The sequence below is a fragment of the Rhinolophus sinicus genome, chromosome 15, assembly GCF_057876585.1.
Source record: "Rhinolophus sinicus isolate RSI-liver-muscle chromosome 15, RSI-T2T, whole genome shotgun sequence".
In the NCBI taxonomy this organism is placed as follows: domain Eukaryota; kingdom Metazoa; phylum Chordata; class Mammalia; order Chiroptera; family Rhinolophidae; genus Rhinolophus; species Rhinolophus sinicus.
In genome coordinates, this window is record NC_142515.1 from 51235460 (window position 1) to 51251782 (window position 16323).

Genomic DNA, 16323 nt, shown 5'->3' on the forward strand with positions numbered 1-16323 from the left:
AGGAAACTAGACTTAAGTTAGACAAAGAAGGACCAATACCATATGATTTTACTTCCATGTGGAATCTAAAGAACAAAATAAATGAACAAATACTACAGAAACAGATTCATAAATACAGAGAACACACTGATGGTTGTCAGATGGGAGGAGGGTTGTGGGGCTGGGTGAGAAAGGTGTAGGGATTAAGAAGTACAAATTGTAGTTAGAAAATAGTCACGGGGATGTAAAGTAGAACATAGGGAATATAGTCAGTAATATTGTAATAACTATGTGGAGTGTCAGGTGGGTACTGGACTAATGGGGGGATAACTTCATAAATTTTATAAATGTCTAATCACTATGCTATATACCTGAAACTAGTATAAAATAATATTGAATGTCAACTGTAATTGAAAAAAAAAAAAGACACCATCTATGGACTTTGGAGACAGATTTGGACTTGAATTTTCCCCCATCTGTAAAACGGAGATAATTCCTTCCTATGGATTGTTTCGAGGATTTAAGAGGATGAGTGTACAGCCTGTAACTTAGCAAATACTCAGTAAATATCAGTCTGTCTCCCCAGGTGGGAACTGTTGAGCGCAAGTCACTTAACTTTTCTGAATCTTGGTTTTCGCAGCTGTAAAATGGATAAATTATCTGTCCTGTCTCTATCACAGGGTTGCTGTGAGGTTTCAGTCAGATAATAGTTGTGAAAGCACTTTTAGTAATTTTTAGTATCTTGAAAACATGGTATTTTTTAAGATGGAAGATTTGACACCAAGGGCCCGAATACATGTCAGTTTTGTGTATACTCTGAAGTGTCAAGTGAACACCCATTTACTTGGTCACTATTTTACCTTCTTAGTATCAGGCTGTCACCGGAAAACCTCGTCATGGGGAGCTATTTGTGAGACCAAGCCTAAATTGTTCAGTCTGAAAAGAGCCTTGCGGATTTTTGGCTTTATAGTGCCATCTGTAGGTAGAGAGGAGAGAGTTTCCCTAAAGGTTTGTATTTGAGTGGGAGGGTGCTCAGGTGTTTAAAGGTTGTCGTGTCATTGCCAGGTCATCTCGGCTGCTCGCATCTTACTTAGGAATCCCGGAAACCAAGCTGCTTATGAACATTTTGAGACCATGAAGAACCAGTGGATCGATAATGTTGAAAAAATGACAGGTAGAGTTGGGTGCAGAATTCTTATCTAATCCGTGAGGAGTGAGTTCTGAGAAACTTGAGCAGGACCGGTTCTGTTACTCCGCGGTAATTGGATAAAGGGACGTCATGTGCCTGACAGTGTACTTGGCCCTGATGAAAGCTGCTGAGCAGCAGCGGCTTCTCATTCAACCCTTGCAACTTTGTCCGAAGAGAGACTCTTTGAGTCTCTTTTATTTTAATGCCGCCCTCCCGGTGTGATGTTTATTGTTACAGCTCCTATCTTCTCTTTGAATAGTGTCTTTGCTCAGTCTGAGCCAGAGTTTGGTTTCAGAGGCTGGGAGGCGGTGTTTGTGGATACAGTAAGTGTCCCTGTCATTTTCAGTGGGTTCACATTTCAAGGAACCACAATAGCTACCATTTAATACAACTTGTCTCAGAGTTTCCTCCAACTTATCAACTACGTAGTTTTAAAAAAAGGAGAAAACGAACCACCTACAAACCCGTGTCTGTGCAGTCGAAGTGGCCCCTTGAATCTTCTTCATTTTCTGTGGCGGGTGGGAGAGAAGAGGGAAGAAACGAGGAATGTGGGCTCCTCGGCTCCCCTGCAGAACCTGCTGCGACAGGGGTCCATAGCAGCCAGACATGAAAGTGGAGCTCCTGAGGGGCCTGGAGAGAGGTAACCGAAACAAGAAACAGGCTGTTAGGGTTACTGGAATCCTCCGCGTGGCTCGTCTTGGGTACTACAAGCTGCCAACAGGCAGCAGGTGGCTGGGGAGTGAGATGGGAAAGGAGAAAATGTTATTAACAGATAACGTGGTGAAGGTTTCAGACGCAATCCTAGTTTCCTCCTGATGTCGTTGCATTTCTGGATGTCTGGTAGGCAGAAGGCGGCGTGCGACAACGGTTGGTATAAATACTGTGTCTGTGGCCTCCTGGGCTGCAGCTTCACTTTTTTAAACCGTGGTATTCACCTGGACGCTTTTGATCGCAAAAGAAGGACTTTGAGCTGAAGGAGAGAATTCTGGGTATTGTACTTTCACATAAGAAACTTGGACAACAGGGTTCTGGAGTCTCTGTTCTTCTAAAAGAGGAGCTAAATTCCATTTCTGTTCTCGTGACAGGGCTGGTGGACGAAGCCATTGACACCAAATCTCTGTTGGATGCTTCCGAAGAAGCAATTAAAAAAGACCTGGACAAGTGTAAAGTAGCCATGGCTAATATTCAGCCTCAGATGCTTGTCGCTGGGGCAACCAGCATCGCTCGCCGGGCCAACCGGATCCTGCTGGTGGCTAAGAGGGAGGTGGAGAACTCTGAGGACCCCAAGTTCCGTGAGGCTGTGAAAGCTGCCTCTGATGAACTGAGCAAAACCATCTCCCCGATGGTGATGGACGCAAAGGCTGTGGCTGGAAACATTTCTGACCCCGGTAAGCAATGTGTGGTGTGGCTCGCTCCACTAAGAAGTCAGGAAGCTGACAGGGTGGTGAGAGAATGTGTACCCCACAAGCGCCGCATACAGTCTGGGAGCCAAAACGACAGATAGGTAGCTTGCGAATGCTAGATTAATCTTCTTCTGTCCCGAATAGTATGGGACAAAATATGCTCTGCAGTGTTGGCAGATTGGTTGTAAGTTAGTTTCTCTGGACCCACCTCTCCGTACTTTTTTTAATGTTATCTGACTAACGGAGCTCCTGTTTAGTCGTTCATGTGGACATTTCTCAACGGATGCTTGATAACCAATCTACCAACTGTTTAGCTTATGTAACTGGCATTACTTCTCTTCTGCTTTTCTTAAAATGCCTTTTCTCTGTAAAACAGTCTCCGTTTCTGTCAAACCTGGAGGGCTAACGTTGACTGATGTGTCTCCTGGTTTTACACCCAAATATCTAGGTTTTCCTTAGGCGAGTGTTTTGTTGTGAGCATCCATCGTTTTTAGCCTGGTCTGTGAGTCGAATCCTTTCTGTGTGAGAGAGTGGGAGGGAGGAGCCACCCTGTCCATCCCGAGCCCGGGCGGACTCTTTCCAGTATCCTCATCCCGCCATCACTAGGGACATGCTCAGTGTCCCAATTGGAGTTTCTAATAGTTTTGAGTAGATTCCTGAATTCCAGATAACTGGAATTCAGGAGATAGGAGTGGCAGCTCATCCTAGGGGTTAATACGCTGAAGGCCAAGTAGAGCACAGGAGTAGCGCGAAAGGTGAGAAGTACTCCAGGGAAAGGAGGCCCAATCTGACACTGCCATCTCCCCTGCTCCGAGCTGGGCAGGCTTATCTCCTGACTGCTTTATCATAAGAGAAGTGATGAGCACCAGCTGAGCCCGAAGTGTTCGTGGCCAGGAATGTCCTAAGTGCTCGCTAGTTGCACCGGCGAGAAGGTGCCCTGCGCGCTGCAGGGACACTGGTGTGCGACGCGTGTGATGCTTCCGACTCTTCGCCAGCCCCAGGGCACCTGCCTTGCTCTCACCTCCCTTCCCCTTCAGTCCCTGCTTGTGATGCTTACTGGCAGCTTCACATCCAGCTTTTGTTAACGGAAACCTGTTCTTTGGCGGGACAGACAGTGCTCCAGGGCGCTGACCTGGCCAGCTGAAAGTGAGGCCGTCTTGTGTTTAGGTTTGCAAAAGAGCTTCCTGGACTCGGGATATCGGATCCTGGGAGCTGTGGCCAAGGTCAGAGAAGCCTTCCAACCTCAGGAGCCTGACTTCCCGCCACCTCCGCCAGACCTTGAACAGCTCCGTGTAAGTAAACCCAGAGACATGGAGAATCAAGCCCCAGGGTGCAGAGCTGTAGCAAGAGAAAGTGACCAGAGCTGTGTCCTGGAGCCTCAGCCGCCAGGCGCCTTTGTTTAGCTTTTCCATAAAGCTTAGTCAGAGCTACCACTTGGTTCTCATGCTTAAATCTGGTGGGGTCCTAAGCCAGTGCTTCTGCATGGGGTGTGCTGGGTAGGTGGGGGCCTGGGGTGTTGGCCTGCTATGATCAGGAGTGACGGGAGCAAAGGAGCTGGCTTTGGGATGTGTGGATGTGATGGCTGAAGGGTCAGTGAGGAGTGGGGATGTGACCTGCACAGCTGGTGGTGAGATTATCTGTGTTCCCAGTGGATAACGGCAAAACAGAGGGGGTTCGAATCTTACATAGGTTATTCAGTCCTTTACTTGACTTTTTGTTTTTTTTCTCCTCCAACTATAATTTAAAATTTTTTGATACTTCCCCCCCCACCCCCCCACCCCCACACACACATGAATTTATTCTTCGATAGGTGAATGGTTTAGGAGGAAGCTGACTGGATACTATCTTGCAGATACAAATCCTGGAATCAGAAACAGATTATTTTTAGACATTTATTTTAACAGTATTGGAAATAGCAGGACCTCGGGAATAGTTTCTCAAGGCAATACTTTGATTTACTCTCCTTGATTTACGTTCCCATATTTAATGTCAGTAAAAGATACAAGTTTCTAAGTTGGTTGAGGAGGAAATTGGTTCATTGGGCCCATTGCTAAGGAGCAGTGCCTGCCTAGCCTCCAATGCTTCTTTTGATGCTTTCCAGCTGGGCTGTTGGTGGGTAAGGTTAGGGCCAGAGAGAGGGCTATTCTGGGATGGCTCGTATGTGATCACTAGAGTCATGGTACTTAGCATCCAGATCTTGGAGGTTATTTGGCAAAGCTTCTCACTCATTGTCAGAGAGGGTACGGCCTGTGCGGCTGCCCCTCAACAGTCGGGCCCAGAACTTAGATCTTCTTTAAGAATCCTTGGTCTGGAGGCGCTGTGTGTGCCTCCCTGGGATACGGCCAGAACAGTAGCTTTTTGTGGAGAAAATAGGAAGAAAATATGTTTCTGTTGAGATTGAAGCAGGTGGCCCCTAGGCTCAGTGTGGGTGGTCTTATATGGAGTGAATGTGGGTGGCTTTTCTGGGGATGCTTTTTAGAGGAAAGAATTCTAGGGGGCGGGAGTTCTTGGGCTTTACTTACAACCTGGCCCTTAATCCTCTCTCAGCTGACAGATGAGCTTGCTCCTCCCAAACCACCTCTGCCTGAGGGTGAGGTCCCGCCGCCCAGGCCCCCACCACCGGAGGAGAAGGATGAAGAGTTCCCCGAGCAGAAGGCCGGGGAGGTGATCAACCAGCCAATGATGATGGCTGCCAGGCAGCTCCATGATGAAGCTCGCAAATGGTCCAGCAAGGTACGTAATGAAGCTTTTTCTGTTGAGAAAGGAGGAAGAACCTTGCACAACACCCAAGAAGAAGCGTCTGTCTGGAGAGTCACCCCCTTTCTCTGGTTTGGTTTCTTTTGCTGCCAATGGCATGGTGCTCTTCTTCGGTGTGGTTTTAACGAGATGTTCCTGGTGTTTGATGGCTTCTCCTAGCAGCGCAAGTGGGAGCGGAGATCCCTGTGGTTTGAGAAGAGGGTTCTGTCCATTAGTGTGTCAAGTGCCAGTCGCTGGACATTTGGGGTCTTTTAGAAATTGCTTTTCTTTCTTGGGATTTCTGAATGGTTTTAGATGCTCTCTTGCTAATTATCAGCTCCCCAAATATGAAACTGTCTTCTGTGAGCTCTGCTACAGCTAGATGAAATGTTTACATTTTCCTTCTATTTTTTCATAGAAGCAGGTAGATTGTGTCTTAGAAGCCATGTGTCTTTTCCTTTTCTCAGAATCATCTTGCCCCTCAACTCAAGACAGCGCCAGGCTAACTCCTGCTCAACAAACCTGAAAGTATCAATATTAATGTGGGTGGTGAGAATTTGGTTGCTGCAACAGTCATGCCCCGTGAATAACTTTTGCCTATTTCCCCCACAATGAAGAAAAGTGAGTGGTAGCTTTTCTAGATAAGAGCGAAAACTTACTGCTAACCTTGCAGTGAAATGTAGTTCTAATTCAGTTCTAAACTCTTTCTTATATGACCCTAGATCTTCATTCCCACCATCTGTTTGCCTTTCTTCTGTTCACACCCTCAGATCTCAAGCTCTTGTATTAAGGTAGTTCCCCAGGGTCTTCCCGCACATGCAGCTGATCTTGGTTTTTTTCAGGCTGGGAAATTGACATTGGCTTTGTAATGCTATTTTTCTGAACTGTTAGCACTGAGCCCAGGTTCTGAGAAGAAGGAGTGGTGGTCTTGCTGGGGTTGGGTCTGACCTGTGGAATGATTTATAATCGTCTCTCTCAGCTGGGGCGTGCACACCCCTGGGACCAGTGTACCAGTGCACGTGGGGAGTGTGGTGGGGGTGACAGTGAAGGCTGGTTTTACTGAAAGATTTTAAAGGGCATTTACCTTTCATTACATTAAGCCCAGGTACATTGTACAGCAGAACATAAAATACACTTCAATTGTAAAGATGAAGATAAAACTTAGGGGACACACAGGTTTGGCGTGCATAGGTACCGCCCTTTGCCACCTGTGGCCAGAAGTCCATAGGTGGACACTGGCTGGAGGCTTGTAGCCCCAGGGGATTGTGACCTTGAGCTTGGTGAAGGCAGGGGCTGGGTGTGTGTTGGGGGTGAGGGAGGGCCTGTGTGTGTGTGTGTCTGTCTGTCTTTGTACACTTTGGGACTCTGAACCCCAGCAGCAGTGAGCTGGCCTCTCCTCTAAGGCATGGGGGTGAATCCTGGTGGAAACAGTTTAGGGGAAAGGACTGAGATGGTACCCGAACTCCATGTTTGCCTTGAATCCTCCAACTTTGTTGTCGCCCTTTGGAGACTGGTTTCCTGTGCAGGAGAAGACTTTTAGGAGTGACAGCAACCTGAAACAAAGTTCCACACAAACTCCGACTTCCTCTTGGTTAGAGATGTTTGACAGAATCAATCTGTGTTCACCATTCTTCATGTAAAAGTGGTTCCGCTTCACGGAGGCAATTCCTTTTATTTTCTCCCCCACTCCCAACCCCCTACACCCCCCAGCCTATTTTCAGCTCCTGATTCCCTGGCCTTTCAGAATCCCCATCCCTGGTAAATTCATCGTCTCCCCCTCATGGGTCCTGTTCTATTATGGGCACCAATTCTGGGCTCCTCTGAGCTCAGCCTGGGTTAATTGCCAAGTCCATGTATTATCTGTGGAATATGTAAATTGACTGTGGGTTGAGTGAAAACCCTATTTTGCAACAGGAAGATTTAAGCTGTGCCCAGGGAACAGCTTTCTGAGTCAGTACTAGCAATGGATGCACCATGAGACCGTGGAAGCATGATCTCTGAAGCCCTTGAGGGAATAACGAGCTGGTCGGAAGCGTGAGTTTTCCCGAAGATGAGAGGCTGGAAGAGGTGTCCTCTGGAAGTTCCTTCCAGCTGGGTGGTTGTAGGGGACTCGATCAGTCCTCTTCACTCACCATTGTTTGCTTTCTTGCCACTTTCCTGGGGGTGACATCGATTGCCTCTGATGTATCCTTTTAAAATCTGGGACTTGTCACTCCTGAAGGAACTAATAATATGTCCAGCAGCCGCAGAGCTGACCCATGTCTCTTCCAGTGTGCGGGAGAGGTGGGCGAATGTGCCAGCAGGGTGTTCTCTTCGTTCTGTTCACAGCAGGTTGTGTGGTTGCGTTTGGGTTTTCTCTTTGGATTCCTTTTAAAGGTAACGAGCTACTATTGTTTGGTTGTCTGGCTCCTCTAAAATATTCTGATGTGAGAATTACTCTTGGCAAGGTTAATTTTGGTAATAAGTATATAAAAAAGGAATGTCACCTGCTTTCTTAGTGTAACTATTTCTCTGGAAACCCTTTGCCACAGGACTGAGTCTCTTTCCTTCATTCACTGTGAACAGGGGGTCGTGGGCCGGTGCTGGAGGCTGAGAATCCCCCTTCCGTGGAGCTTGGTTCAGCGGCTCCTGGAGGGCACGCCATCTTCTTTCCCCTCCTGGGCAGGCTTTGGTTACTAAACCAGCTGAAGCTCAGTCCCCGCGTCCTACTGCTCTTACTAACACTTTCCCCGTTTCTCATCCTTCCTGCCATCGTCAAAGCCGGGTACCCCAGCCGCTGAGGTGGGTATAGGTGTTGTGGCTGAGGCAGAGGCGGCTGATGCTGTTGGGTTCCCTGTCCGCCCGGACATGGAAGACGATTACGAACCTGAGCTGCTGTTAATGCCACCCAATCAGCCGGTCAACCAGCCCATTCTGGCCGCCGCTCAGTCATTGCATCGGGAAGCCACCAAGTGGTCTAGTAAGGTACTGACTGGCACCCCCAGTGGGGGCTGCTCCATATGCATCCGGCCACGTGCAGCCTTGACACATTGCATCACTCATGATCTGTGTGGGTCCTGTGAGTCTGGGCAGGGCGGGCGTCTGTCTGTCTGCACCTTGTTAGGACTGGCTTCACAAGTTTGAAAGGTCTGCTAACGCCCAATTAATGGGATTGCATTTGTGTTGGAGGGGTAGAGAGAGACGGGGTCACTTTTTGAAAGGATTCCCGTTCTTACTGACCATGTGGCCACTCTTGGAACCTCACAGCCTGTGGGAAGCCACGGATGGGTCTCTCAGTGACTTGCAGGTCAGAAACCATTGTAAACCATTAGAAGGTCGCCTGGACTGACCATTGAGCTTTGCATATCTCCCCTCGCCCCCTTGCTGACCTGTCACTGACGCACTGATGGCTCCGCAGAGGTGATCAGGGTGAGAAGCAGGGTCTCTGGGGAGGGCTGCTTGCTGCCCTGCACTTGGCTGTGTGGCAGATACTGGCCTTAATGGGAACCCACAGGGAATGGGGCTCCATGGTTGTCCAGGTTTCTGTGGAAAGGGTGGGAGAGCGCTCAAGGCTGCAGGACAGGCAGCAGTAGCCCCTCCGCCTTGGAGACTGAACCAGAGCTAGTGGGCAGGTGAGGGGTGGGGCGGACCACTTGCTCCCCTTTGAAGGTGGCATGTTGCAAGAAGAAAGGGTTTGGAGAGTAATGGGTGATAACTAACCCTGGCACCTCACTGCCCTGCTAACCAAGGTCAGGAAGTCGCAGAATGACCCCAGGTCTGCACTGGAAGAGGCGGACCCAGATGGCCTTGTCTGACATAACCCATTCTCATGACCTCTTCCCATACCTCTCCTCTCGGCCTGAGATAGTACACGCCTTCTAGCATCAGTGATCAGCCACTTCCTGGTGCCTGGGGACGTCTCACAGGGCGCCCGGCAGTGGCATGGTTTGTGTGCCTCACTGCATCGTGTAGACATTGAAAAGCATGAGGGGAAAAATGAGTATGGCCTGGCCTTTTGGGTAGATTTGAACTACCCAAATGCAGTGATTTTGGTTGTTTTCAGCCAAAAGACAAGCCTTTTGAGGGCATATAGTAAATGACTTGTATATTTCTCTGTTATGACCCATGAGACATTTAATGAACCAAAATGCCAAATCTCAGATAAACTGTTATTAGTTGGAGCGGGGGTTCCATTTACAGCTCGACTCATGATTTGTATTTTCCTAATGCCTCCCCCAGCATCCTCTTAGCTGAAAGTTCCTTTAATTGAAGCCACTTATCTGAGGGGACTGGAGGATTGATTCTTGGCCTTTTTAAATGTGAAAAATGAAAATAATATGTTCCTTTAGGCTGACAGGATAAACAAAGGCAGTAGAAGGAGGGCAGGAGTCGTCTGGTTCAGAAAATATATAATTTTTAAATCAAGCCCATTAATGGTTACTTGGGTTTTAAATTCTAGTTCAGTAGCGACGGTCCTTGGCTGCTGTTTGTAACAAGGGTGAGGATGACGAGGATGATTTCAGCATCTGGAAGGCGCCTCTGTATTTTTCCCCTCAGGCCAGCTCTACTGCTTTCCCCTCTAGAAAGGAAAATGCCTGTTTAACCGACTTCTTGGCCTGTCCCCATGTGATTGACATGATTAACCTGGACATGCGAAGTGCTTGTTTAGTGCTATGCCTGGGGCGCACGCGTCGCCCTTTCGGACTAATATCCAGTTGTTCCTTTTCAGTCAGGTGATCTCTCTCTCCCCCTCTCTCCCTCTTTCTCTCTCTCTCTAGGGCGAGTGCCCTGGTTCTTCTTTTGTCTGATTCTCGTGTGCTATCCATATCACTCAAGAACGGCCTTCATCCTCTCTCTTCTCATCCTTCCAGAGGGCTGCTAGAGCAGCAGGCTCCCTTCTCTTCTCTGTGCTTCCACTTCTTTCCCTGACTTGACCAGAGCATGGGCTGAGCTCACACGGTATATTTGTTTCTCTCTAGGGCAATGACATCATTGCAGCAGCCAAGCGCATGGCTCTGCTGATGGCTGAGATGTCTCGGCTGGTAAGAGGAGGCAGTGGTACCAAGCGGGCATTGATTCAGTGTGCCAAGGACATCGCCAAGGCCTCAGATGAGGTGACTCGGTTGGCCAAGGAGGTTGCCAAGCAGTGCACAGATAAGCGGATTAGAACCAACCTCTTACAGGTACTCAGGAGTGTGTGTGTGTGTGTGTGTGTGTTTCTTCTGTGCGTGCGCGTGTGCACACGCGCCAGAGTGGGCGAGATGTGGGAGGGAGAAAAGCAGGAGAGAGAAAAATGGGTGAGCAAGGCGTAGGGGGCACTTCAAAATGGACAGAAATAGCAGGGAAATATATGCACATGTGTATTTGGGAAAGATTCATGAAAGTTTGTTTCCTAATCAAATGAAAGAATTTCAATGCTTCCGTTTCTGAACAAAGGGACTATACAGATCCTTAGGAGAAAACAAGTGGGATCCCGCTACTAATTTACTGAGTGCCTTCTGCACACCAGCCCCTGGGAGTACAGAGGCAGATGAGTTTTGCCCTCAAAGAGCTTGTGGGTAAGAAAAATACAGAAACATACTAAACGAAATTTTCTTTTCAGGTGTGTGAGCGAATCCCAACCATAAGCACCCAGCTCAAAATCCTGTCCACCGTGAAGGCCACCATGCTGGGCCGGACCAACATCAGCGACGAGGAGTCAGAGCAGGTGCGTGCCTCCTGCTGCTGGTGTTCTGCTGGCAGCTTCTGTGCCTCTTTGTAGCAGGCTCGTTCCACTTTGGGGACTTTCACCTGTGGATCGAGGATTCAGTATGTGGGGTGGTCTTCCGCTCTCAGAAGGGTGTCTGTGTTGGAGAGAGGCCTCAGAAATTCGGAAGGGACAGTAAAACACATGTGCAACTTTCGTCACTTTATACAGATGGGAGATTGACACCTAGGGAGGTTAAACGCCTGAGTTGGTGGCAGTTAGGACTCTCCGCAGTTCTTTTGTTCCCTGGAATAGGTTTGGCTCTCTCGAGGCCTCCACTGCCTGTTCATTCTTGCCCCACTGTCATTTTAGGAGAGAATTTCTGCTTCCTTGTTTTCTGGGTGGTAAGTACCTCAGGGAGGCTGACTGGTGTCTAGGCTTTTCAGGGACCTGTTCTGAGGCTGAAATGACAACTCAGAGGAGTTGCTTGCTTCTCTTTTGGTTTCTTTGACAGAGCTTGAAATGAGGAAGGTGGGAGGGTTCCCTGGAGCAATGCTCTTACATGTACCTTTGCAACCGTTTCTTGGGAATTTGCCCTCCTTCCTTGCCTCCTGGAAATGTGGCCCAGGTCTCTCAGAAAGCCCTCATTGGAGAACCTGTCCCTCTCCCTGTCTCTCCTCTAGCAGGCCCTGCTGTGAGCCAGATTCCCAATTTCTTCTTGTGGTCGGTGGCACATCTTACGTTGAGCCTCCCAGACAAGGCTCGTCATACATGGACTGTGTATGTGGCACTGAATTAGGCACTGTATAGGGGAGTTAAAAAAAAAAAAAGACACAGTCCCTCTCTTTGGGGGAACTCACAAATAGTTTGGAGACCGTCTCTGATCTTTAGGCCAGAAGACCGAGATGGGGCACTTTTGAGGGGACAAGAGGCCACTCGTCTTTGTGCCAGCAGTGCTGCTTTCACTGCCAGGTTTTAATCCAACAGCTCTCATCCTAACCCTCTCGTCTCCCAAACCACGGCAACTAGATTTTCATCCCTAACTTCCATATGTTCTAGGCAGGGTTTGGGCCCTGAGCTGTTTCCTGTCATGTGATCTCTTCTGCCCCAAGAAAAGGAAGTAGAAAGAAACACGGAAGGAAGGATAAGGCTCAATTTCAGACCTTATCATTTAGTTAATTAACCAACAGAAATGTATCTTGGGAATATCTAGTATCTTCTATTAAATATTCCAATAAAAAAAAGCCAGAAACTGAGAACACGGTAGAATGGAAGACACACAGGACTGCAAGTCAGAAGTTTGGAGTCCTCATTCTGACTGTTGTGAGAGTTTGGTTGGCAATTCTCGGAACCTCTCTGGGCCTCAGCCTCTTTGTTGACCAAGTGAAAAGGTCAGCTGTTAAGGAATTCTGGCACATGGTTACGCGTCAGAGCCCATGAACCCTCTGGAACTGCACGCACAAATTTTGTGCACGTGAGCATTTTTCTGAGGAGAATCCATAGCCTTTATTAAATCCTCACAGGTCTATGGCTCAAAAATAGTTTACAAAAAACCTTACTGGGCTAATGGATTGATGAGTTCCCTGACTTTCTATGGTGGAACACCAGGGTGATCCCAGTCCTATAAGTCTGTGTATTTAGAAGTTTTACTTATTTAGATTTTCATAGATTTGTAAGGTGGTTGGTTTGTTGAATTCTTTTTCTTTCATTTATTAATTAAATATTTATAAAATACCTCTTATGTGCCATGCACTGTCCTAACACAGAGGTACAACTGTGAACAAAATTGTCAAAAATCTCTGCCCTCAAGGAACTTAAATTTTAGGTAAAATCAGATAAGACAAACAACCTAGGTAAAAAATACATCAGTTTGTGATGTGGGTTCTGTGAAGAAAAATGAAGAGAGAATTGGAGGACTAGGAATGCTGTGAGTTGGGAAAGTGGTTTAAAATAAGGTAAGCAGGGAAAGCCTCACCAAGGTGACAAGTGAATGAAGATCTGAAGGAGGTGAGGGTTTAGCCACGGGTACCTGGACAGAAGGGTATTTCAGGGAGAGGGAACAGCAAAAGCCAGAGGAGGAACTTGTTGGAAGACCGGGAAAGTGTGTACCCTGGAGGCCATCTGAGGGTACAGTACACAATCAGTGAGGGGCCAGTTTGGGTTCTTTTGGGTGATCTGGCTAAACCACCAGTGATGCGACAAGTATGGGGAATGCCAGGTGGCGGTAGGGAAACTCCAGTCCATCCCTGGCTCCAGCCAGTTTTGGAGGCAGGGCTGCTGCGTCAGGAACTGTGAGTAATGGAGAGCTCCTCTTTCCTTGCAGGCTACGGAGATGCTGGTGCACAATGCCCAGAACCTTATGCAGTCTGTGAAGGAGACTGTTCGAGAAGCAGAAGCAGCTTCAATCAAAATTCGAACAGACGCTGGATTTACACTGCGCTGGGTTAGAAAGACTCCCTGGTACCAGTAGGCACCTGACAGAACCTGGCTGCCACAGAAACCCCTACCGAACAGAATGAACATGAGTTTCAGGAGCCGCCCAGAATTGCTGGGGGCGTTGAAAGCCACATCCTGGCCTGACCTAACAAAGGAATGGGGCCTCTTCACGTTAGAAAACATTTATACTCTTGTCATGGACACTTGGAAATGTGTCTGTATTCTCAAACAGTTATACTTGTGCACACTCTCCCAGTAGGCAGACTGGGTTTCTAGCCCATGGACTTCACACAAGCTCAGAATCTACGAGTGAACACTAGCCAGACACTTTGCTCTGCCCTTGCTCCCTCTCTGCTTCCTTTCCCCTGCCCCCCATTCTCTCCACCAGGCTCCCACAATCCAGGGCTCAAGCAAGTCAGTGAAGATCACTGTGCCTCCAAAACATGCCTTCCGTGTTGCTGCTGAGCCTGTCTGCCCGTTCTGGCTGTGCTACCTGGGTCCCTCCCAGAAGTGAGCTTCGCTGCTGTAGGGGAAGCTGGCCTTCGAGGGAGCTCCAGTATCGGGGGCCTGGATTCACTCCCTGCCCCTCCCCAATTTAATCCTAGTTTCCCACAGTATAAAACCACATTTCACTCTGTCAGGAGGAAATCACAGAATCACCGGATTCTGTCTTTACCGTGCCCGAGCCAGGCCTATGCCAGGGAAACTTCCTGTCCCATATCCTGCCTCGACCTACCCAGGTAGCCACCCCAATACACTGTGTGTTCTGGTGCTCTCTGCCGCGGGAGGGGTGGAGTAGCTAGGGGGCGGCTCTGTCCATCACCCCAGCAGGGCCACTCCCAGGCGCTCCATGCTTTGTCGCTGCCTGCAGAGGTCTGTGCTGAGGCCTTATCAACTCATTCTTAGCTCTTACTGTTCTTTCTGAGCTGAAATGCTGCATTTAATTTTTAACCAAATCATGTCTCCTATCCTGGCTTTTGTATTCTCCCCCACACCCTTCCTAAACAAGATTTTTAAAGATACCTGTTTGTTTATCTGTGATTTTGAAAGATCCTTTTTATCCTTTTGAAATTCAGTCCTAAGTATCGGTGCTTGACCCCCAGGAGAGTTGAATGGAAAGGCAGTCCTATCTGAAGGACTCTGGTACTTGTGGGAGAGTGGTACTTGTGGACTGGAATCCTGGCGCCGTTGGAGATGAAATCAATGGGAAATAGTCCTCAGTAATTCCTATCTCCCTCAACCAACTGCATCGATGCCCCTTGCATCCTCTACCCCCTCCCAAGTACTATTATTGTTCGAGAGTACTGGGTATAATATTTAATTATCACCATAAGTTTCCTGGTAGCAAAGTGAGAAAAGCGATTTTCCTTTTTTGCTCTTACCACTGCTGTCTAAGCATTCCCCAGCACACAAAACCGCGTTTCTTCCCAAAGCCAGAACTGGATGAGTAAAGGAGTAAGAACCCTTGCCTGAATGTCCTTCCTTCCCACCTCTAACATGTGTTAGCTCCCAGCATCGAATGTGTAAAACTTGTCTTAAGTTGGTACTGTACACTCAGGCTTCCTCTACTTCTTTTTAACTGATGATTTTCAAGGCCCTCAGCATATTTGTATAGTTGCTTACCTGATATAAATGCAATATTAATGCCTTTAAAGTATGAATCTATGCCAAAGATCACCTTTTGTTTTACTAAAGAATACTTAGAGGAAATAAGGAAAATCATGTTTGCTCTCCAAGTTCTGCCAGTGTTTTGAGACACTGGTTACACTTTATGCCGATGTGCTTTTCTCTAATATCAGTGCTCAAGACACAGTGAAGCAAATTAAAAAAAAAAAAATCCCTCAATGAAGAGTAGAGACATCACCACTAAAAACGACATTTATAAGCTAGGATTTGTTATATGCAAATATTTTCTGCCTCTTCTTTTCTGTTTAAAACAATAAAGTGCATTTGTATAAATAATGCTTTAAATGATGGGCATGTTATTTTAGTAAGAACTTTTAGATCAGGTTTCTCCTTTGTTTTGAATTGTCAATGAAACTAATCCTCAAAATCTGGAAACTAAAGATTTTTATTTAATCCAGAAAAGTAGAAGAAACCAACAGTAGTGTATTGACTTACCAAAGATCTGTGTAATAAGGGACAGCTTTGGGGATTCTATACTAGAAGGAGCAAATGTGACAGCAGGAGGAAACCAACCAGATGGTGTAGCTCATCCTCTGGCTGAAGTGGTCTGTCATCGCCTTAGAAGATTCTAGCTGTTCATGGACTCCATCACTATCCCGTAAGAAGCTGAAGCTGTGACGTGTGCAGGAAACCACAGGTCTGCTGTTTCTATTTCCAAAGCCCAATACAAGACACTGGGGTTTTTCAGGGATCCACCAGGGCGAGGAGGCAGAGCTGGCTTTGGGGGACATATTCCTCTTGCTTGAGGAAGCTGATTAAAAAAGTAGGTTTGTGGAGTAGAGCTGGGACATCACTTTTTACCTGACTTTCTAGGTCTGAAAGGAGTAAATATGAAAAGGCGATAGTGTTGCTTTAACAGAAAAGTTGCTGAGTCGGGAGGCAGTGTCCAGCCTGTTAAAGGGAAATGTCCAAGGCTACTGCATTAGCTCAGTAACATCTGAAAACAGTATTCACGGTCTCACTGAGGCAACTCACCGTATGTCACTGGTACTGCCTTCCTGCTGTATTACAGTGTAGTAGTTTTCTCAAATCAGATGACTCAAAGGACAAGAGGACCAGCATCTTTCAAGGATTCTTCTGTAGCAACACTTAAAGAAGGAACCCATCACATAAATCCCTTTGCACAAAATGATGGTGACTGTCTTAGGCAGAAAATGAGCACCTACTTCACTTGCTCTTGAGATATACTCCTTTAAGAATTTAGAAGACGGAGCTTTTCTGGGATTAGC

The 16323-nt window shown here is 47.4% G+C and overlaps 1 protein-coding gene across 2 annotated transcripts in view; it reads left to right on the forward strand.

The window, feature by feature from the left end:
• The window catches only part of VCL (vinculin), a 94829-nt gene extending 79459 nt beyond the window's left edge, over window positions 1-15370 (forward strand). Inside the window, exons 15-22 of one of the 2 annotated variants that reach the window (XM_019745885.3) lie at window positions 1045-1153; window positions 2254-2556; window positions 3739-3863; window positions 5119-5304; window positions 8068-8271; window positions 10266-10469; window positions 10889-10993; window positions 13296-14430. In XM_019745885.3, coding sequence (XP_019601444.1) covers window positions 1045-1153; window positions 2254-2556; window positions 3739-3863; window positions 5119-5304; window positions 8068-8271; window positions 10266-10469; window positions 10889-10993; window positions 13296-13442 — 1383 coding nt within the window. In that variant the 3' untranslated portion in view covers window positions 13443-14430. Of the gene's footprint in view, window positions 1-1044; window positions 1154-2253; window positions 2557-3738; window positions 3864-5118; window positions 5305-8067; window positions 8272-10265; window positions 10470-10888; window positions 10994-13295 lie in introns of both variants that reach the window. The other variant, XM_019745883.3, reaches the window with a different exon arrangement.
• Window positions 15371-16323: the final 953 nt, after the last annotated feature.